This window comes from Schistocerca cancellata, chromosome 5 (assembly GCF_023864275.1).
Source record: "Schistocerca cancellata isolate TAMUIC-IGC-003103 chromosome 5, iqSchCanc2.1, whole genome shotgun sequence".
Taxonomy (NCBI): Eukaryota; Metazoa; Arthropoda; class Insecta; order Orthoptera; family Acrididae; genus Schistocerca; species Schistocerca cancellata.
Window position 1 is genome coordinate 48,759,312 of NC_064630.1, and position 24,438 is coordinate 48,783,749.

At 39.2% G+C, this 24,438-nt stretch overlaps 1 protein-coding gene across 1 annotated transcript in view; it reads right to left on the minus strand.

The window, feature by feature from the left end:
* Window positions 1-24,438, minus strand: part of LOC126188360 (nitric oxide synthase, salivary gland-like) — a 162,612-nt gene that overhangs the window by 14,211 nt on the left and 123,963 nt on the right. Inside the window, exons 21-23 of the mRNA XM_049929959.1 lie at window positions 21,288-21,375; window positions 19,451-19,578; window positions 2,430-2,578 (exon numbers count right to left, since the gene is read on the minus strand). Coding sequence (XP_049785916.1) covers window positions 2,430-2,578; window positions 19,451-19,578; window positions 21,288-21,375 — 365 coding nt within the window. The remainder of the gene's footprint in view (window positions 1-2,429; window positions 2,579-19,450; window positions 19,579-21,287; window positions 21,376-24,438) is intronic.

Consider the following 24,438-nt stretch of genomic DNA (forward strand, 5'->3'; position numbering starts at 1 on the left):
TATCTTCTGTAGACTTTCAGAAAAAAGATCCTTTTTCTGTTATCTGTTACCATTTATTTGGAATGCTGCTATCTAACCCTAGTGGTATATGTAGATGATATGTTGTCATGAAGGTATTTAACGTGATACCCTATCAGAATGAGCACAATAAACAAGATCATTCATGTTGTTGTTATTTTGTTCACTTTTCTCTTCTCTGTGCCTCCTGCAAGTTTTTCATCATTTTTACCTGACATGGTGCTGATGCCTTATCCTGCTCTTTATCCTCCATTTGCCTTTCTGATTCACAATTCTGTTACATGTTATATTAACCTATGCAATTTTATAACGTTTACTATATGAACCTGTTTTTCACTTGTTATTCTTGCCAAATTCTTTACATCCCTTTGATGAGCCTCTGTTTCTCTTTCCCTTGCTAACTCTCTCTCTTCTTTTTTCTTCCAGCTAGCTAACAAACTAACTTTCATCCTGCAGCACATCATCTGTGTCTATGAGGTGAATCTCAATTGCAGCTCTCAGATACATTCCTCTTCTTCTCATAGGTAATATTTAAAACCATCTGTTCTGGTCAATGTATTTGTCTTCTGAAGTTGGAATACAGTGACATGACAAAAGTAATGGAGTACCATCTAATATCATGTCGGACCTCCTTTTGCCTGACGTAACGCAGCAACTCGACATGGCATGGACTCACAAGTCGTTGGAAGCCCCGTGCAAAAATATTGAGCCATGTTGCCTCTGTAGCCATCCATAATTGTGAAAGTGTCGCCTGTGCAGGATTTTGTGGACAAACTGATCTCTCAATTATGTCTCATAAATGTTGCATGGGATTCATGTTGGGTGGTCTGGGTGGCTAGATCATTCAATCGAATTGTCCAGACCAGTTGTGGCCCGGTGACATGATGCATTGCTATCCATAAAAATTCCATTGTTGTTTGGAAACACAAAGTCCACGTATTGCTGCCAATGATGTCCAGTTAGCTGAACATGATTATTTCCAGTCAATGATCGGTTCAGCTGGACCTGAGGACTCAGCCATTTCGTGTAAACACAGCCACTGCATTATGGAGCCACCACCAGCTTGCACTTTGTCTTGTTGACAACTTAGGTCCATGGCTTCATAGAGTCAGCACCACATTCGAACCCTGCCATCAGCTCTTACCAGCTGAAATTGGGGCACATACGACCAGACCACAGTTTTTCAGTTGTCTAGGGTCCAACCGATATTGTCACAAGCCCAGGAGAGGCACTGCAGATATATCATGCTGTTAGCAAAGGTACTCATGTTGATCGTCTGCTGCCAAGGCCCATTAACGCGAAACTTTGTGCACTGTCCTAATGGATACATTCATCATACATTCCACATTGATTTCTGCTGTTATTTCACACAGTGTTGCTTGTCTGTTAGCACTGACATCTCTGCACAAACGCTGCTGTTAATTTCCATCATGTGCCCACAATCACTTTGGAAACCTTTTCACATGAATCACCTGAGAACAAATGACAGCTCCACCAGTGCACTGCCCTTTTATACATTGTGTGCACAATTGTACCACCATCTGTGTATGTGCATATCACTATTGCATGACTTTTGTCTCTTCAGTATATTTAAGCACACAAGTACAAGACATAATGCTGTGTATTCGTTGTGGTTGTTAACTGCTATTCATAGTAGCAATATTACATATCTTATAGTAGTGTGCAGTATGTTTCAGCTAGATTGCTACCCAGCAATAGTGGCAGTTTGCCTGACAGATACATTCAGAACCAAGCATTGAAGCTTGATAGTTATGCAATCAGGACAATCATTCTATAGATAAGGCAGCTTGTATAATTTGTATATATGGTATTTCACAATTCCTATTAGGCTACAGGCTTCTAGGGTTTATGGAGCAGACTTAGTTGATAAAGTTTTAATAACAAACCAATGTCTGGAAATGTACCATTTGGATATAAAAAGAGTTTCAGCTTTTGCACTTCATGGTATGGGGAAAAAAAAACTGGAAAGAATCAGCCCTTGTCAGTCCCTATTGACTAAAAAGTTGTAGTTCTGTGAGAAATTGATACATTCAGCAGCTAGGAATGGTTGACAGCGGTGCTCCACGAACATACTTTGCTTTTGACTTTGAAGATGACACTCTTTGACACACGGAGAGGGCCCGAAAATGAATACTTGAAATGTTGCCCATGCCATGGCCTCCTTTAGAGAAGATAGGTCAGAACTCATTGTCTCTGCTGTGTTTATACCATGAAACGGTAGATTTGAAGGTGATCTGTTATTCATACTTATTTTATATCAAAATAGTACATTTCTGAACATGGGTTCCCAATAAAAACGTGATCTACTAAGTCCCAGCTACAACCCTAGCAGCCCTTAATAGGAGTCCTATAAAAATAGTCCTGTATATCTGATAACATATGTTTCTTACCTTTGGCACATTAGCCTCACGTGAGAGGGCAAGATATACTTTGTCCAGCACACCATCTTCCACCAAACGTGTCTTTTCTTCTCTGTAAAGATCTAGTGATCGATGGCGACAGCCAAAAAAGAGCCACATTTTCCCAAAATTTTCGGGACCTGTAACAGTTTGGACATTTCAGTTTTGAATTATAAATGAACTCACTTCAGAAACTTTATTGAAATTTATGATAGTCCCTCATACAGTCTTGAAAAAATAATGTAGAGTACACAAATTCAGTAAATAAATAATTAATATTTATAATTGATTTGCAATTAGCAAGAATTTCAATGATGAATAGGTACATTTGCAAAAAGTTATGCCTTAGTCCCATAAAATTAAATAGATTTGCTATATTTAACAAAACACACACACACACACACACACGTGCACTCGCAAATGCTACTCAAAGATATGATTGCAGTTTCAGGCATTTTGAGACTGCAGTTGTGTGTGTGAGTTGCCTTTGCGTGCATGTGTGCCATCGTGTGTGTGTGTGTGTGTGTGTGTGTGTGTGTGTGTCGTCTATTGTTGACAAAGCCCCTATTGGCTGAAAACTTTGTTTGTGACAGTCTTTTTGTTGTGCCTATCTGCTATATGGTGGGTAGCAACTTTCCTTCTCATTGTATTGTAATAATACACTTGGATCACTCAGAAATGAAAATAGATGCTTTAATGAAGTTTCCAGAAACACTTCTTGTTTATAAAGCTTCACAATAACTAGAAAACAAAGAATGCAAATGTTCCACCACAAAATAAAATCAGGTAATGTTCTTGTCATTCAGCAGCCACACCTTTGAAGGAGGAGGATAAATGATAGAGCAATCAGTACTAGTGGTGTTGAAAAGCAGCTCAAGTCACTAAAATTCAGCAAGCCCAGAGACTCAACTGTCCCCTTCCAATTCTGTAAAGATTTTATAGGTGACTGAGGTCCACTGTTGACCATGACTGTCCATAAATCCTGTGAGCAGCATACTATTGCTTGTATTTAAAAATGGGCACAAATCTTAACTATGAGCAAATAAAGCAGGAGAATTGGTCCATTGACTTAGCATCCTATATTAGTCATCTCCACAGGTAGCAGAGTTACAGAACTTATTCTAAATTCAAATATAATGACCTACCTAGAACAAATTGACATTTTCCAAGGAATCAACATGGATTTTGAAAATATTCATCGCTTACAACTCACATGCTCTCTCCCTTCATGATATCTTAAACAACATCGACTGAGGTAGCCAGGCAGATTTAGTCAGTCACAGCATACCACCTCCAATAAGAACATGCCTCATAAAACACTGTAGTGTTTAAAACAGTCTTTGGATTAATTCTGCTTTATTACCACACGAAAACTTTCAGTGGAATATCTTAACTGTCTTATGACTGGAATGAAAGGTTTTTGAACTGACGACTGCATTATGTTGTTGTTGATTGTCACTCCTCACCTTTTCTCCAGGGAGGGGGATTGGTTGGTAAGGAAGAGGCATAGTGCAAGGAGAATGAGGGATAGTGGCATAGGGGTGGGGGAGAATACTAGTGCTATCAGTGTGAGTGTGCATGGATGTGGTGGCGACAGGGTAGGATAGCTAAGTGTAGCATTGGGAGGCTAGGCCAGGACATGGAAAGGGAGGGTAGGGGAGTAGACTATGTAGATGAGCTGGTGGGACAGATGGCATGTGTAGTACCGGAGTGGAAGCAGGGAATGGGATAAGCATGTGGAAGATAGGAACTAGTGAAGGCTGAGGCTATAGGGGGAAGGGAACTAAGGATATGTTGTAGGAAGAGTGTCCACCTGCTCAGTTCATAAAAACTGGTGGTGGTGGAAAGAATTAAGACAATACAGGGTGTGAAGCAGTTGTTAAATTGAAACACATCATGTTGAGCAGCATGTTCAGCAACTGGGTGGTCCAGCTGTCTCTTGCTGCAGTTTTGTGTTGGCCATTCATGCAGACAAACAGCTTGTTAATTGTTATGCCCACGTAAACTTTAGCACAGGGGGTGTGGCAAATTTGATATTTCACATAGCTTATTCCACAGGTGACCCTGTCTTTGATGGAGTAGGAGATTTTAGTGACAGAAATGGAGTATATGCCAGTGGGAAGATATATGGGGAAGGTCTTGCTCATATGAGGCGGTATCCTCCCCCCCCCCCCCCCCCCTCCAAAAAAAGGAATTTTTTTTAAAAGCTATATATTTTCAAATTTTTACAAAACAACCTCATTCCCCTCAAAATACTCTATTACAACTAATACATTTGTCCCACCGGTGCTTCCACTATTCGAAACATTTTTTGTAGTCATCATTAGCTGTCATGGCCGACAGCTCCTCCCTCATTTTTCTCTTGATTTCTTCAGTGTTGTCAGATCAGCATCCTTTCACGCCCCTGTACATTTGTAGAAATAAGAAAAAGTCACACAGACCCTGGTCATGTGAATAAGGTGTGTGGGGCAGCAAAGCCATGCCAAAAACGGTTTAACAGAGAGGGCTGTGTGTGCTGGAGAATTGTCGTAGTGGAAGAACCAGTCTCCTGTCTTGCCACAAATTCCCAAATCTTCCTCTAAAATTCTCTGAACCGAGCTCCAAGATAATGCGCTAATGTCTGACAGTTGATCAGTTGTCTGTTGAGAGTCTGAGAGCACAAGCTCTCGAATGTTTTCTCTATTTTTGTCGATTCGTGCAGTTGATGGACATGCAGAATGAGGTTTGTCATCAATCAACATGTCGCCATTTTTAAATCAAGCAAACCACTCTTACTCTTGAGTTTTTCCCATAGCATCATCTTGATAATCTGTTTTCAACATTAAAACAGTTTCAGCAACATTTTTACCAAGTAGAAAACAAAATTTCACTGCTGCACATTGTTGACTTAAATTTGCCATCATAAAAAAAAGAAACAAGAACAAAACAGCACTAACAAAAACAGTCACTGCAAATGAATGTGACAAGTCAGGTCAACAGCACAGGGGTGGCACTGAACTGGCAATTGGTTGTGCTACACATGCCTAGCAGCAGAAATGCATACTACTCAAGCTCTGCCTGTGGCAATGTTATTCCAGCAATGAGTTAGGAACAGGATGGAGAAGGATATGGCATAGGTTGGGTGTATGGCAGAATACCACTGTGAGAGGGCTGGGGAGGATATTTCTCATTTCAAGGCACAATGAGAGGTAATTGAAACACTAGCAGAGAATGTAACTCAGTTGCTCCACTCCTCGGTGGCACCGAGTCACAGGAGGAGTGCCCTTTTGTGGCCAGACAGTTAGTATTGTATGTGAATGCTGATAGGTGTGCATGTAGTCAGCACACTGCTCTCCTGGCCGTATGTCAGTTTCCGAGACCGGAGCCGCTACTTCTCAATCAAGTAGCTCCTCAGTTTGCCTCACAAGGGCTGAGTGCACCCCGCTTGCCAACAGCGCTCGCCCGACAGCACTTAACTTCGGTGATGTGACAGGAACTGGTCTTACCACTGCAGCAAGGCCATTGGCCCTTTTCTACCTCTACACCTCCAGAAACATACGTTTTTCATAATAGGTGCATTGTGCTGCCACCTGCTGCCAGGTACTCCATATCAGCAATCTCAGTACTCATTAGACATCGTGAGAGAGCAAAATGGGGTGCTCTGCAGAGCTCACAGACTTTGAACGTGGTCAGGTGATTGGGTGTCACTTGTGTCATACATCTGTTTGTGAAATTTCCACACTCCTAAACGTCCCTAGGTACACTATTTCTGATGTGTTAGTGCTGTGGAAACATGAAGGACACGTACAGCACAAAAGCGTACAGCCCAACCTCGTCTGTTGACTGACAGAGACTGCTGACAATTGAAGAGGGTTTTAATGTGTAATAGGCAGACATCTATCCAGACCATCACACAGGGATTCCAAAGTGCATCAAGATCGACTGCAAGTGCTATGACAGGTAGGCAGGAATTGAGAAAACTTGGATTTCATGATCGAGTGGCTGCTCGTAAGCCATACATCACGCCGGTACATGCCAAATGATGCCTCACTTGATGTAAGGAGCGTAAACACTGGACGATTGAGCAGTGGAAAAATGTTGTGTGGAGTGACAAATCTCAGTACACAATGTAGCGATCCAATGGCAGCGTGTGGGTATGGCGAATGTCCGGTGAACATCATCTGCCAGCGTCTGTAGTGCCAACAGCAAAATGCGGAGGTGGTGATGTTATGGTGTGGTCATGTTTTTCATGGAGGGGGCTTGCACCCCGTGTTGTTTTGAATGGCACTTTCACAGCACAGGCCTACATTGATGTTTTAAGCACCTTCTTGCTTCCCACTGTTGAAGATCAGTACAGGGATGCCGATTGCATCTTTCAACATGGTCGAGCATCTCCACAAACTTGTAAGTCATTAGGGCACCACGAACTTGTAAGTCATTTTCAGCCATGTGTCTGGATACTTTTGATCACATAGTGTACTTTCTTAGGTTTTATTATTGACAACTGTAATGCACACATCACCATATGAACTGTTTTGTCTACACACAGCACATGGCTACATGTCTGTTCAGTGTACAGGGGCAGTGTCTCATGCTTCTTATTCTTCTCACCGATATTATTTCTGGTACTTCAAATTAAATCACTTGCCTTCATTCTTGCATATTCTCATGTGTTTTGCTGTATCAGTGTAGGCCTGTTTTGTTGCACCACACACCTACTCCCCCTTCCCCTACTCCCTTATTCAAGCTAGCATCTTACTGACTCACCTAATGCCATTACATCTGCTGCCCCCCTCCTTTCACACATATCCACACACTGACCCATGCCCCACTCTATTGTATTTTTATTTATTTTTTTTGCTTTGACCTCATCCCACATTAAAGACAATTTTATGTTGTTTTCGTCATTACTACTTTCCCTTGATGTTGTAATGTCTCTTGCAGCGGTCTCTCCGCGATATTTTCAGAAATTTTATAAATTATATAACTCAGTACATATCTCGAAATATCTCTTCTTATCTTACTGATTCCTAAACTTTAATATACGATGATTATCAATGCAAAGTAGTTTCAAGCCCTATTATTCCTTGGAATGTGCATTTACTCCATGGAATAGCTTCTCTGCTATCTATGTTTTCTCTTATGAAAAGAATGATTCAGATCTTGCCGATTAGCCGTGAAAGAACGAAGATGTATATGTTTGTATTGTTGAGCTAGTTGCTATCTTGATGAGATTCTGTATGAGAAGGAATTTAATACATGAACTAAACTAAAGTAAGTGTGTTCGCGTATTATTTAACTGATTATTATTGACAGTGTCTGCTTACTACGCTGTGTTGCACGGGATCAGTGGGGAACGTTTGATTTACACTGGACGAACCTACCGTTTTGTATGCTAAGGATATCCAGTTTTTACTTTCAATAAATGGGCTAACACGGTCTTACCAGCAGATCTCCGGTCTTCCCCATGTGATCACCGAAAGTTAATAATTATTACAAATGTTTTCAGGAGATCGACTGACAATTTTCGTCGCACCGAGACTTCGAAATTGCTTCACTGCCTTATGGAATTTAAGTTAAGCTCAATTTAATCAGGATAGAACAGTATTGAACTGTGTGAATGTGATAAGCCTGCTTTGTGAATGAAAATTTCCTTAATATACGCATGTTTTTTACTATCCTGATCAGTGAAGCTAAATCAGGCCGGTGTGAGAGAGGTTTTAAATTTCAGATCCCACAAAAATATTAAAATGTGTTACATTATTTTATGTATTTTTGTGTGTTTTTATCCTCCACATTGGAGCCTTGGTCCTTCCAAATGCACCAGTATAAAAAAGTATCCCTATCCCTATTCATAAACCAGTCCCACATACTGTTCTTGTGTTGTTGTCTAACATGTGGAATTCCCCCAAATGGCTTGATCATAAAATTGTTGATCTCCAGCTGCTGCCCCTCCTTCCAGATTGACCTCTGTCTGTTCAAATTAAGTCAGTCCATGGCCCTCACCAACTTAGTCCTGTAAAACCAAATAAATTAGGCCCAAACCTCCTTGCACTAACTCAACTCCATTTGTAAAATATCCTGCCTTACAGTCTAAATTCCTGCATCCCATATCCTTGATTAAAACCCTTGCTCTCCAGGAACTAGAATAACATGCACAATCTCACCTCAAAAAAATTGTCCAATCTGTTCACCTTATACTCACATGTTGGACTCTCATTATCCATCACCACTACAAAATCATACATGAATCCTCCCCCACATCTCCTCATGGCCAGCAAACCATGCCTTGCAAACCTACTACATCTATCCACACCTTCAAAAAATTCCACCTGCCACTCTACAGAATCCAGATTCTAAACTGCCCCACAACACAGTCGTGAACTTGACCTCAAATCCTCAGTACCACAGAAGTAACAGTCCTTTTCAATGGCCATACCTTTCGACCCACTCCCAAATTCAGTCACACTGGGCTTTCCAAAGACCTTCTCCTTGAACCTAATGTGGTAACACTCTTTTTGCCATTAACCATACCAATCAAACTCAATACAGAACCAATACTAACACTACTCTGACTCAGTTTACTCTTTCATCCAACTGCGATCCATCCCCATTACCCCCAAATCACCCACTATTAACTTTCTAGGATATCCGAACTTCGAACCTTGCCTCACCATCATTTCCCAAATCCCTCAAATGGAAACCAACCTCACATCTGCAGGAAGAACCACAATCACCCACCTAAAAACTGATCCTGAACATATAATTCTACGTGCCGACAAAGGCCCCACCACTGTACTTATGAACTGCAGGGTTTACCTGGTAGAGAAAGTCTGCCAGCCATCAGAAGTGTACACCTACAAGCTCTGCTACAGAGACTGAATTCCAGGAATCCAGAAAAATCTCCAGTCCCTCCTCTAATCCTTCTGTCCATCCCAGAATCTTTCCCCTGAGTCTGTCTCTTTCCATTCCCCACCATTCTTTGCACTCCTCCCTTCCACATGTTTCTTAAAGTACATAAACCTAACCATCCAGGATGCCCCGTTGTGGCTCTTTGTGTGCTCCCATAAAGCGAGTCTCCATCCTATTATCAGTAATCTACCCCTCCTGCATAATAGACACCAACCATTTCCTATACCGATTTTCCACAGTTCCTATTCCTATATTGCCTGGTGCCATGCTCATCACTATTGATTCTACCTCCCATTACATTAACATCCCCAGTGCTCATGGCTTTGTCTATAGTGAACAGTACAATTCCAAACATCCAACTGACTCCGGACCTACAACCTCCGTCCTGGTCACAAAGGCCAACTGTATCCTCACCCACAATTATTTTACCTACAAACAAATCTCAGATGCAGCAAAAGGCACATTCATGGCACCATGCTGTGCTAACCTATTCTTGAGATATTTGGAGGAATCCCAAATCCTTCACGTGATTCAGATCCATTGATGACATTTTCATGATCTGGACCAAAGGTGATAACATCCTATCCACATTCCTCCAGAACCTCAATGCCTTATCCCCTATTTACTTCATCTGAACCTTCTCAGCCCAGCAAGCTACCTTCTTCAACGTCGACCTCGACTCCAAGATTGGCTTCATCGGTACCTCCGTCCACATCAAACCTGGCCCCCACCAGCAACATTTCCACTTCACCAACTACCACCATTCCACACCAAAAAGTCACTTCCATACATTTCAGCCATCCACGGCTGTTGCATCTGTAGTGATAAGCAAACAGTCTTCAAATATGCCAAGGATGTCAAATCAAGCCTTCACAGACTGTAACTATCCTCCATACCTTGCTCAGAAACACACCCACCATCCCCCACATACCTACTGTCTGGCCACAAAGGAGCACTCCTCTCATGACAGTACCATCCACTAAAGTCTCTGAAATTGTGTCATTTCACTTGTATAAGTACCTGCACCTGGGTTTCAGGCTGGATCCCCTATTTACATTCAATGCTGAGGTGCTGTTCCAGAACATGGAGACCCTCAGAAATTCTGTTCATGTGTAAAGGGGAATTTAAAGTAGACGGGTGGCAGTGAGAATTTGGATCAAGAAGGGAGGGGTGCCAGGGTAATGCGTGTAGTTGTGTAAACCATTATGCCAGGGTGGCTTATTGGCTAACACACCTGCCTTGTAAGCAGGAAACCCAGGTTCGATTCCCGGCCTCGGCACAAATTTTCACTCGCCACTTCAGTCTAGATATGTAAAAACTACAGATGCCTTTTTTTTCCACCAACTCACCTACATAGTCCTTTCCTCTTCTCTATTCCTCCCCTCTCCCATTCCCCCTCTTGCTTTCTCCGACCCTGCCAGCACAGTGTCCCAATGCTGCATCTGTCTCCAGCATATCCCTGCACACTTCCCAGTTAGATTGCTACTCGGTAACTGAGTTCAGATGCAGCTGGAGTCAGGCCCTAGTGCCTGGAGACAGTGGCCATGTGTTTGTGAGATATTATTGTGTGAATTTGTAGTTCTGAAGAATGAATTTGTCCAGAAGATGAAATATTGCTGGCATTCTTTTTCATTGTGCCTGTGATGCAACAGCTCCTCTATGTGGTGAGTAGCAGTATATCCTTTCCATATTGTTGAAATTAATAACAGTATATGCATAGGAATATAAAAAATCCTTCTTCCTACAAACAGAATAAGCAGCAACCCTATAGTGATTTTGGCTGAGAGCATCGGTACCCAAATACCTGATTTTTGAATCTTCCCCATTACATGCAGATGTAGCATGATGGTGGAATGATCACAGTTCATCACATTTTCCAGTTTTAGAGTATAATAATGTGGATCATGGTGGATTGATGCCTTTAAACAATCTTCTTCAAACTGCAGAAGTCTTCCTGAATGTGGAGGGTCATTAGTGTCAAAATGATCCTCCTTAATACAAGAAAACCATTTCCTTGGCTTGCTCTGTCCAGTGACATTATCCCCATATTTCTGGCTGCCTCCGCTGCTGTCACCCCTCTACTGAACTGAACAGAAGAATGTCAGAAATGTTCTGATTTCTCGACTGGACCCTCACATTTTCTAGCACCCATAGCTCAAATCACTATTTCCAGGTGACAAAATGACAATAGCAGCAGTGAACTACAAATAAAAATGACAGTCGATAAGTAAACTTATAGCAACTGGAATACCAACATGCAAAACAAAAACTCTACGAACTTCTACACCAACCTAATATGAAGCAGTGCTCCATTCTGCCACCTGTGATGTGTTAAAGAGTAGTATTAATGATTAACAACTATTAAACTGTAGGTGAGATGTGACCAAAAAGCAAAGGAAATTTGTTAATTTCGCAGGCTGTTTACATCCAGTTTTCAAAACAAAACAAAAAATGTAAGTTGCTGTTACAGATGTTCCTGGTGTATGTTTGCATTTTCAGCTGTTTTGAATATTTAGTTTATTGTTGACAGTCAAAAAGGAATACAAACGTCTCAAAAACAAGATCGACAGGAAGTGCAAAATGGCTATGCAGGGATAGCTAGAGGACAAATGTAAGGATGTAGAGGCTTATCTCATTAGGGGTAAGATAGATACTGCCTACAGGAAAATTAAAGAGACCTTTGGAGAACAGAGAACCACTTGTATGAATATCAAGAGCTCAGATGGAAACCCAGTTCTAAGCAAAGAAGGGAAAGCAGAAAGGTGGAGGGAGTATATAGAGGGCCTATACAAGGGCAATGTACTTGAGGACAATATTATGGAAATGGAAGAGGATGTAGATGAAGATGAAATGGGAGATACAATACTGCGTGAAGAGTTTGACAGAGCACTAAAAGACCTGAGTCGAAACAAGGCCCCGGGACTAGACAACATTCCATTAGAACTACTGATGGCCTTGGGAGAGCCAGTCCTGACAAAACTCTACCATCTGGTGAGTTAGATGTATGAGACAGGCGAAATACCCTCAGACTTCAAGAATAATATAATAATTCCGATCCCAAAGAAAGCAGGTGCTGACAGATGTGAAAATTACCGAACAATCAGTTTAATAAGTCACGGATGCAAAATACTAACACGTATTCTCTACAGATGAATGTAAAAAAACTGGTAGAAGCTGACCTCGGGGAAGATCAGTTTGGATTCCGTAGAAATGTTGGAACACGTGAGGCAATACTGACCCTACAACTTATCTTAGAAGCTAGATTAAGGAAAGGCAAACCTACGTTTCTATCATTTGTAGACTTAGAGAAAGCTTTTGACAATGTTGACTGGAATACTCTCTTTCAAATTCTGAAGGTGGCAGGGGTAAAATACAGGGAGCGAAAGGCTATTTACAATTAGTACAGAAACCAGATGGCAGTTATAAGAGTTCAGGGGCACGAAAGGGAAGCAGTGGTTGGAAAGGGAGTGAGACAGGGTTGTAGCCTATCCCTGATGTTATTCAATCTGTATATTGAGCAAGCAGTGAAGGAGACAAAAGAAAAATTCAGAATAGGTATTAAAATCCATGGAGAAGAAATAAAAACTTTGAGGTTCGCCGATGACGTTGTAATTCTGTCAGAGACAGCAAAGGATTTGGAAGAGCAGTTAAACGGAATGGACAGTGTCATGAAAGGAGGGTGTAAGATGAACAACAAAAGCAAAACGAGGATAATGGAATGTAGTCGAATGAAGTCGGGTGATGCTGAGGGAATTAGATTAGGAAATGAGACAAAGTAGTAATGGAGTTTTGCTATTTGGGGAACAAAATAACTGATGATGGTTGAAGTAGAGAGGATATCAAATGTAGACTGGCAATGGCAAGGAAAGCGTTTCTGAAAAAGAGAAATTTGTTAACATCGAGTATTGATTTAAGTGTCAGGAAGTCATTTCTGAAAGTATTTGTATGGAGTGTAGCCATGTATGGAAGTGAAACATGGACGATAACTAGTTTGGACAAGAAGAGAATAGAAGCTTTCGAAATGTGGTGCTACAGAAGAATGCTGAAGATTAGATGGGTAGATCACATAACTAATGAGGAAGTATTGAATAGGATTGGGGAGAAGAGAAGTGTGTGGCACAACTTGACTAGAAGAAGGGACTGGTTGGTAGGACATGTTCTGAGGCATCAAGGGATCACCAATTTAGTATTGGAGGGCAGCGTGGAGGGTAAAAATCGTAGGGGGAGACCAAGAGATGAATACACTAAGCAGATTCAGAAGGATGTAGGTTGCAGTAGGTACTGGGAGATGAAGAAGCTTGCACAGGATAGAGTAGCATGGAGAGCTGCATCAAACCAGTCTCAGGACTGAAGACCACAACAACAAAAACAGTCAAAAAGGTTACATGAGGTTTTGAGTTCTCAGCGAATTTTTGCTTATGAAACAGATGGATCAAAGAATTTGCTTTAAATTTATCTTGAAAAATGGAATGTAGAGCAGAACCACATTCAAAATATTGACTGTGGCTAATGGTGGATCTGCTATGACTAAAAAGAAAGTTTATGAGTGGTATAATTGTTTTGAAGAGGGTCAAGAAGATACTGGAGATCATGACTGCCCTGGAGACCCTAGCACGCCAATTACTAATGAAAATGTGCAAGAAGTAAAGGAAATTGTTTGGGAAAATCAGTGAATCAGCATCAGAGAGTTTGCAAATGATTTCGGCGTATCCTTTTGCTCATGTCAAGAAATTTTTTCAGGTGGTTTGGGCACAAAATATATAGCAGCAAATTTTGTTCCAAAATTGTTGAACTTTGACCAAAACCAATGTCACATAGATGTTGCCCAAGAATTGGAAATTTGTGGTAAGGTCTTATGGGACCAAACTGATGAGGTCATCGGTCCCTAAGCTTACACACTACTTAATCTAACTTAAACTAACTTACGCTAAGCATGACACACCCCCATGCCCGAGGGAGGATGGGGGGAGCCACCCAGGAATTGCTGAATGAAGTCAACAATAATCCAACACTTCTGAAGAAGATTATAACAGGTGATGAAAACCGGGTATGTCGATATTACATTGAAACCAGGGCTCAGTCTTTTCCAATGGAAATCATCTGAAAATCCAAGACCAAAGAAAGAATGAAAAGTGTGAGGTCATCCAAATGGGTGCTAAAAAGAATCTGCTAAACTTCGGTTACACGATAAACCAGTCAATCTAAAGGCTGTAAATTCAAGTAAATACCTAGGAATTACAATTATGAATAACTTAAATTGGAAGCAACACATAGAAAATGTTGTGGGGAAGGCTACGCAAAGACAGCGTTTTATTGGCAGGACAATTAGAAAATGTAACAGATCTACTAAGGAGACTGCCAACGCTATGCTTGTCCATCTTGTTTTAGAATACTGTTGCACCGTGTGGGATCCTTATCAGATAGCATTGACGGAGTACATCGAAAAAGTTCAAAGAAGGGCAGCACCTTTTTATTATCGCGAAATGTGGGAGACAGTGTCACAGATACAGGATTTGGGCTGGATATCAGTAAAAGAAAGGCATTTTTCGTTGCGATGGTATCTTCTCAAGAAATTCTAATCACCAACTTTCTCCTCCGAATGCAAAAATATTTTGTTGACATCGATCTGCAAAAGGAGAAACGATCACCATGATAAAATAAGGGAAATCAGAGGACGTACAGAAAGATATAGATGTTCGTTATACGAGTTTGGAATAATAGAAAATTGTGAAGATGGTTTGATGAACCCTCTACCAGCCACTTAAATGTTATTTGCAGAGTATCTATGTAGGTAGATGAACTCAACAAATTCCATCACATGTGAAGTTTCTTCTCATTGCTTTCATTGATTACAACGAGTGCATCATGAGTTCCTCACTTATGGTTGTATGGTCAATAAGGAATACAAACTGGGAGCTATTTACCATTTGCGTGAAGAAATCCAATGAAAATAACCACACTGTGATGAAATTACATATGGAAATGACATCACAATAATGCTCCCACTCACACCTCAGTGGTTGATCGTAATTCTTTGGCCAAAAAACAAAACCATTATGCTGCCTTAGCTACCGTATTCACTGGACATGGCTCCCTGTGATCTATTTGTATTCTCATGTTGAGAGAAAAACAGAATTACTGAAAGAGCTGAACACCATAATGAAAAATGAGTTGCAGATGTGCTTCCGAAATTGGAAAAAAATGCTGGCTGAAGTGTATTACATCTGATATTATATCTGTGGAGGATTACTTTGAATGGGAAAAAGTTGATGTTAATGAATAACTAAAGATACCTGAAAAAATTTCCTGTTAACTTTTTGATCACTCCTGTTGGATAGTAAATGTAACATGAAAGCTATGAGTTGATGCATCACAAGTTAAATTAATAGCCCCTGTTTATCCTGTGTTGCTAGCTGTAAGTCTATAAATCTACATTCATATCTTTCATAAAACAATAGTCATGTGTAATCCACCAGGAGAATGCCCCAATTTAATCCTTGTACCACTGAAAAGATGAGTGAAATCACTGTTAGTGTCATTAGTGTTCAGAAGCAGTTGAAATCATTAAAATGGAACAAAGCTCCAGGGCCCAATGGAATCCCAATCAGATTCCATACCGAATTTTTACTGAGTTAGCCCCTCTTCTAACTATAATATATTGTAGATCCCTTGGACAAAAAACCATGCCCTGTAATGGGAAGAAATCACAGGTCACACCTGTTCACGAGAGGGGCTAGTAGAAGTTATCCACGAAACTGCTGTACATGTCCTTGACATTGATTTGTTGTGGACTCTTAGAACATATTCTGAGCTCAAACTTAATGAGGAATCTCGAACAGAATGACCTTCTCCATTGCGTATAAGCATGGATTCCAAGAACATCAATCATGTGACGCCAATTTCCCACTTTTCTCACATGACTTACTGAAAGCTTTGAATCAAGGCAGTCAAGTGGATGCAGTATTCCTTGATTTCCAAAAAGCATTTCACTGAGAGCAACATAAACACTTATTGTCAAAAGTATGACCATATGGAGTATCAAGTGAAATTTTTGACTGGATTTAGGATTTTTCAGTGGGGACACTGTGTATTATGATTGTTGGAGAGTCATTGTCAGATGTAGAAATACGTTTGGGTGTACCCATGGAAGTGTGCTGGAACCCTTGCTGTTCATTTGCATATTAATGACCTTGCGGACAATATTGATGATAACATCAGACTTTTTGCAGGTGACACAGTTATCCATAGTGAAGTACTGTCTGAAAGAAGCTGCGTAAATATTTCTTGAGACCTTGATAAGATTTCAGAGTGGTGCAAAGATTGGCAACTTGCTCTAAATGTTCAGAAATATAAAATTATGCACGTAGCATAAAAATATAGTATCTTGTGACTATAATATTAATGAGTCACAGCTGGAATCAGCCAACTTGTACAAATTGCTGTGTGTAATGCTTTGCAGGTATATGGGATGGAACGCTCACATAGGCTCAGTCATGCATAAAGCAGGTGGTAGACTTCAGTTTATTGGTAGAATACTGGCAAATTACAATCGGTGTACAAAGGAGGCTGCTTACAAATCACTTATGTGACTCAGTCTAGAATACTGCTCAACTGTGCGAGACCTGTACCAAATATGACTAATAGGGGATATTGAATGTATACAGATAAAGGCAGTATGAATGGTGACAGGTTTGTTTGATTCATGGTTGTGTGTCTCAGAGATGCTGTGGGAACCGAACTGGTAGACTGCTGATGATAGATGTAAACCTACATACAAAGTTTCAAGAACTGGCTTTGATTGGTAACTTTATGAATATACTACAACCCCCCTGTGTATCACTCACATAGCGATCATGAGGACAAGATTAGTTTAATTACAGCATGCACAGTACGTGAGTGGAACAGGAAGAAACCCTATTAACTGATACAACGGGACATACATATTTACCAAATGTACAAGAATTACTTATCTTTTAGTTTGAATTCTCAATGTTTCTCAGTATATTGCATTATGCAGTGGTTTAAAATCCATGCAGCGGAACACAAAAACCTGCTCTGCATCATAGACAAAGAGGTAAAGTCTACATACAAATTGCTACCTTGTCATGTGTTGTGGTTGTGTAATTCTTAATTCAGATGAAACACTTATATTATTAACAAGTACCAGTAAACAGTTAATGTATTGGAAAATGGGTGTAAGGACACAAAGATTTTTAACAGATCTCTGCAGATTGTTTGGATACGTATTTTATTAAGTTTTATTACTGCACCATTTCGCTACATTTTTTTCCTTTCACTCCACTGCCTTTGAAGATAATTCCGTAAGACAACATGGGGCAAAAGTATGGAAATTAAGCCATCATTCTGGTCTCAGTCCAGCGAGAATTACTCCTAAGCTCAAAACAAGCTAAATGGAGCTTGCTGTTTACCCATTTGTTAACTCTTTGTTCATGTTACCCAGATTGAGCCCAAAGAATATTGTATATTGTGTTTCATTCAATATGCAATCAAGAATAGCTATTTTTGGTACCAGCAGGCCATTTATGTTCATTTGAAATTGCATAATATGAGATTAAACTGTTTATTTGAACCAGTTGTAAGCACATTCAGTATCTTGGCTGTGCCTGGTTTGCATGCTGGTATTTACTGATGGATAAATCTGCATACAATATGACTGAAGAAATGTTGCTATTAAAATGCATGCAAGATCCTTTTTTCTGTCAACTTGGGAATACATTCATATTACTTTGTTGGCTACCATTGTAAAAAAAAAAAAAAAAATTAACAGTAGAATTTTGTGTAGTCAGTTAATGTTTGGGATTCAGGTTAACAAGACTTGAGAAATAAATTGGTAAGTTGTGAATGTTGTACTGTTTGGCCATATAAAATACAAAAAAAATAAAGTCTCACACTTGTTTATGTACACATTTAATCCTCAAGCCACTTTTCCAGGTGTAGTGGAGAGTACTTCTGGTGGCACTATCACATTCCCCCTTTCCTGTTCCATACATGGATGGTGTCCAGGAAGAATGACTGTTGTTAGGCTTCGATAAGAGCTCAGATTTCTCTGATTTTCCCATTGTGGTTAATTTGTAGGATGATTATGAAAATAATATGCTGCCTGCCACATCTTGGAACACACACTGTTGTATTGGTAACATTAAACTTCCACAGGACACACAACACTTCTCACTGCAATTTGTCGAGCATCTCTGTGATGCTCTAGCACTTATTAAACAAATATGTGACAAAATTTTCTGCTGTTTTCATCTCTATCTATTTAATTAAATGGCTAACCCGATTCGTGGTTAATGGTTGATGGTCCATTATGCAGGTTACCTGTCTAATTGCCACCACTGGCAATAAAAATTTGATTTTCAGTGTTTCATATAACTATAAACCAAATTTAAAATTCTGCCATAATCTAATCCTTAAGAAGGACAATCTTATGCTAAAATGTAGACTCTGGGAGACAGGTATTTCTGCAACAAACTGTGTATATGTCATGAGGCACCTCATCTTATGGTGCACAAATTACCTGGACTCCATTCATCCAGTATTTGAGAATAAGAGCACTTAAGCAGTTCTAAACAAACATTAAATATAATTTCAGTCCTTTAAAAAAAAAAATTCTTGCTTACATCCATAATGTGAAATATGTAACACTTTGACTTGTTTATAAAGTAATCAGACAATTGAAGGTGTTTTATACATGGGAGTTTGATTCTTTAAAGAATCGAGGTTTTACTAGTCTCCTCTGTTAACACTACCTAGAAAGAGCCTTAGATTGATGAGCATTACTCAGTACCCTTCATTCGATGTGTATTGTGTGTAGGATAACAGCCATTGGCTTGACTCAAACAGGTATCACAGTTGAAGTTACACCAAAGGTGATTTGTTCACTGAGTAACAGTTAGAAAAAATTTGGTTGTATTGTTAACATCTAAGTTCACCCAGTGAGTAGCGCAAAAGCTGTGATAACTGCCAATTATATTTTTAATTCATGCTAAAATTGGCACCTTTTCAGTTGACAGTGTTGACAAATAAGTTATAAGCCAGTGACACATTTTGTGTAATGTGAAGCATTAATTGAAAACAGGTAGATAAACCAATTGACCAACCTTTCTGAGATGCTTGTAGTTCTGCCATTCGCTGCTGCCAAAATCCTCTAAAAGGAGCAATTCCTGTGCCTGGTCCAACCATGATAACAGGCTTGGTGTTTTCTTTTGGCATATGAAAATTTGGTGCGCTGTAAAAAAGTAAAACATTTCAGTAACAGAAATGATTTTTAAGGGAGCTTAGTGTAGATTTTGTTTCTTGTTACATTGTAATTTAAGTAACTAAAAAGTTATTCTTATCTTTTTCATTAAAAGCTAACTTATACATAGTTTCATAAAGACTCTGTATTAGTGCAATTATTGACACTTAACTATTTTAAAACCTGTTATTGTTAACAGTTGTAGCTATTTCTATGTGCCAGGTTAATAAAGTATTTTTTGGATCTGTTACTGAGTGGAGTGTGTTACACAAAATTCTCAAGAGATGGCGTATTTCATTATTATGAGGAACTACACAATATGTGAGTAAAAGGGTCATATTTAAAAGAAGTCGTATTTTAATGTGGGTAGTATTTTTTTACACATAGCTTCAAACTTCAACTATTTAGTCTTAGCAGGCATCAAAAAACAAAGATATTTGAAACTGCAAGAAAGAAAATAGGTATAGAGGTTGAATTGATTTCACTTCAGCAGAGGTTACCATGAAAAACAGTTGAAGAATATTCGTGTAAGGCATACGCAGAATAAGGTGGCCAAGAGCAGAAGATCATAGACAAGTCCAGCTCTTCATTCTGAAGAGGCAGTGGTCCAAACTTTGTGTTTGTTGTTGATGAGTCAACCTCAAGCATTTACATTGCCTCTCTGTCTTAAAAATCATATTACAATCTACAAACACTATTGGTGACAGAATATTCTATGGCTCATTGTGATGGATGTCACTGAAAACTGCTGACAATATCCAATAATCAGTTATCATTATCAGGATCCTCAATTCACTCTCCCACTATTTTTTGATTGTTTCAAAATGCATTACAGATTTTTGGGAAACTGAAGATACAGGAGAGTGTTTACAGATTATAATCTAGAAACTCAAAGCAATAATGTAAGAATTTTTAAGTTAAATCAGACTGTAGGCCCTGTACCTAGTATCTGTAGGAGCAAATAGGTGAGTTTGTGATTCTAGATGAGTTTGTAATTCTATCTTCTGGAGTGTAATGTTTAATGCCCCATTTAACAGCGCACAGTCTGTGAAGGCTAAACAGCCTGCAAAGGCTGCTGACGTTATCATTCATAAGCTGGTAACATAAAGGGGGTGGTATACAATAACTCAAGTCTTTGTCTGGGAAAGAACTGTCTATGATGGTAACACTCAAAAATGCAGTTACTGAAGGAGCAAATATTTTTATTTTAGCTTAAATTTAACATGGGTTTCATTACAGACAGAAGAGTGGCTCACTTGTAGACGTATGGGGAAAGAAATTTGATTTGACCTTATCATAGGAACCATCTCAGTTAATTTTGTGAAACTAAGAAGTGTTTAATCAGGATGTCTAGATCATAAATGGAACCCATCTCTCCAAAATACAGTTCTGATGACCTTTATTTTCTCATATAAAACTGGTTTGTAGCTGTTGCCTCAATCTCGCACATTTCTCCAATATTCTTTCTGTTTTTGTGCTACAACATTATTCACTTACTTCCTGAAAGAAAGTAGTTTCTTTTATAAGATAACTGCTCTTGTAATCATCGTGTAGGCAATTTTAATTTCAGTTTGTTCTCAGATCACACTGATACACTTAAAATAGTTTTAAAAGTAAGTGAATGTTCTTGAAAATTTAATTTGGAAACAAAAAATGTAACTGTTGTTTGTCATTCACACACTTTTTCATGTAATACTCACCTCCTTACGTATGCATATATTTCATCATCTTTGCCGATGTCATGCAGATAGTTTGAACATACACCAAAATGTAATGGCCCTCCACCACCTAAAAAGAAAGACCATACTATAGCAACAAAACTTTAGATACTTCCAGTGAATATTTCATATCGGTATATAAAGAAGAAGGAAAAAAACTCTCGAAGATTTATTTTTGCATTAGATTTTCCAGATGTAACCTATTTAGACGTTTCTGTTATGATGGAAGATTTTTGGTAAAATGTAAACAAAAAAAGAGTTATTCAGCAAAACTGCTCACTTCATATGTGAGGGTGAAAGGTCCTCACTAAATGACTTCCATTCTCTCTTCACTGTAACATTTGTTACAGAGATTATGAATCACCTTCACTTTTTCAAATTAAACTATTGTAATTTCTACTGTTAGTATTGTTCTAAAATGATATGAAACCAATGGCATTTTACTCTTGAAAATCTAAATTGTAGTTTCAGAGAAATTACAATATTTAGGACTTAGGATTTATCTGTCTTGAAAACCAGTTGTTGGCTTATGCTGAAGTTCATGTTGTTAAATGGAACTGGTAAAGTAGGCTGATGTTGCACTCCAGCTTAACATAGCTCAGAGTGTTTTACTTATAAAACTGGAATAGTGGAGAAAACTGGAATTTCAAATGGATACTAATCACACTTGGCAACATGTTGTTTGACTGACACTGGAAGACGAAGGACATTGCATTTAAGGGTGCTTCACCTGTTAATTATGGTAACTGTTCTGCTCTTGTTTTTCCAGATTCTTGAAAGAAAGGTGTACATCAAACATTTAATGGATTTGTAAAACAGGGAATTGAAGAGTGCAAACTGTAAAATAATAACTTTGTGTCATATGTTTAACATCAGGATAAATACTTCCATTGCAAAATTGTGTCAGCAATAATAACACAAAGCAAATCACTAAATCATGTGATCATAAACATATTCTTAAAATTCCTTTTATTCATCAAGTCTTTGAAATGCCCACCCTCCACTGCTTTAAGAGACTGAATGGATTCCTTCAATATCGTTGTACATGTTTTAAATCTCTTGGGTTTTTTTTCAAAGTCTGAATAGATGTTATCTTTGAGTTTACCCCAGAAAATAAAGTCCAGTGGTGTCATTTGGGGTGAATGTGCAAGCTAACTAACACCACCTTCACATCCTGTCTATTGCCGAGGAAAGAGCTGTGTGAGTGATTTCCTAGCAACAAGTAAGTTTTGAGTCAGGCACCCATCACTCATCAATTTATTTCAAGTGGTACTTAATCTATGAAAGCCAGTAGCACTCTGGTAGGAAATTGTGCATATATTTTACCCATTAGGGTTTCTTCAATGAAGTAAGGACCAATCATGTGGTCTCCAATTAGTTGCCCCAAACATTCACACACCACAGCCTCTAATGTTCAGCCCGTTTCGGTGGCCCAATAATGCATATTTTTTACATTCAGCTTATGAAGATTTGTAAAGGTAGTTTCACTGATAAAGAGAATTCTTTGAAGAAAGAACCTATTGGCTGATGTTACATTAGGCATCAAAACTCTATGCATCTCCTGTAATGCTACAAGTTACGTGACACATGATGTGGATGAAAGCTGTGAGCAACATACCACAAAATCTACAATTCAGACAAACACAAAACACTGTTGTCAACATGCTGTTTTGAAGCATATTAGGTTGTTGCTCTGTTTATTGTTTATGCTGAATTTCCCCCCCCCCCCCCCCCCCCCCCCCCCTCTGTTTGAAGAGCTGTGATACTGAATACTGTGCAAGAGAAGAGATCTGGATTTGCAGTACATCTTAGGTTGTGGACAATCTTTCAGGCGGAAGAACACAGATGAAGGTGAGATTTTGGATGTTAAAATAAATAACTTCATACTATAAAAAGCTGGTAAACAAGTCACACCTAAGACCTAAGATGTTTTCTGTTTTGCTAAGTGATCTGCATGAAGACTTGTCTTTGGAAACACGGCGACTTATTGAGGGGGGGGGGGGGGGGGGGGGGGGGAACATGTACACTGAACGCTAATATAGAATAGTGCTGTAATTGCTGGGATCAACATGATTCAGAAGACAACTATAAAATGTTATGGGGTAAGACTTTTGTGTCAGGAACAACTGGAGACAATACATAAGTTCATTTGTTCATCAAACAATCACATTAAAAGAATTACTTCCATGATAGAGAAACTGAGTTTGTTGGGTGGAGAGGCAGTTGGAGTTATTGAATCATGTAAGGTATTTTGATTTTCGTGGTGTAGAGCAGTGATTGCACCCTCTGCCTATGGTACACCGGCAAAAGCAGGATCTGAACATAGAGCTGGCTTTATTCACAGCTCAGCATGTATGATCCAAGAGTTGAGTGGATACAAGTGGATAAATAAGCTTAAGCTGCTGCCTTACGGAGCTACAAAGAAAGAACTTTGAAGACTGCCAGGTGCTGGCTTTAAGATAGCAGATTGTTTAATGCATTATGTCATTGGGTCACTTCAGTGCACGGCCAGGGGATACACACCTACATCAGGTTGCAAAACAGCATTACATTAAAAGTCTGTGAAATGTCACAACTCTCTCTAATACTTTGTATTTGGACATTATGAAGCTCTTTCAGGAGATTCATGGCCCAGATGCTGATGGGCAAGGATGGTATTGTGTTGTGTTGATTTGAAGAATATTGGAAATGAGAAAACTAAGAAGCAAAAGGTACAGGGGAAACAAAAACAAAAAAGAAACAGTCTAAATAAGTGGAGGTGAGAAACTGTTAACACATAATAAATATGCAGTGCTGTCCCCATGCAAAATAACATGGAAAGAAGCTGATAAAAAGACTACTGAAGGGAACATGTTGGTATTTTGAAGTGAATGCCAATTTGGATATATTTAAGTGTAACAGTCATTCGGGAGATCTATGTAATAGGCAAGAGAAAGAAGTAAAAATGTTACTGAAAATAAGCCAGATGATCTGCAGGTGCTAGTTCCTCAAGATACTTTTAGATACTGGTACTTGTTATTATGACTCCCACTGATTCCTCGTAATGCTTTAAGTAATTGTTGTAATTTTCACAATCTAAAGAATGTCATTGTTCAGTTTTTATAATATTTTTTCAAGTTTGAAGTTTAGCTGC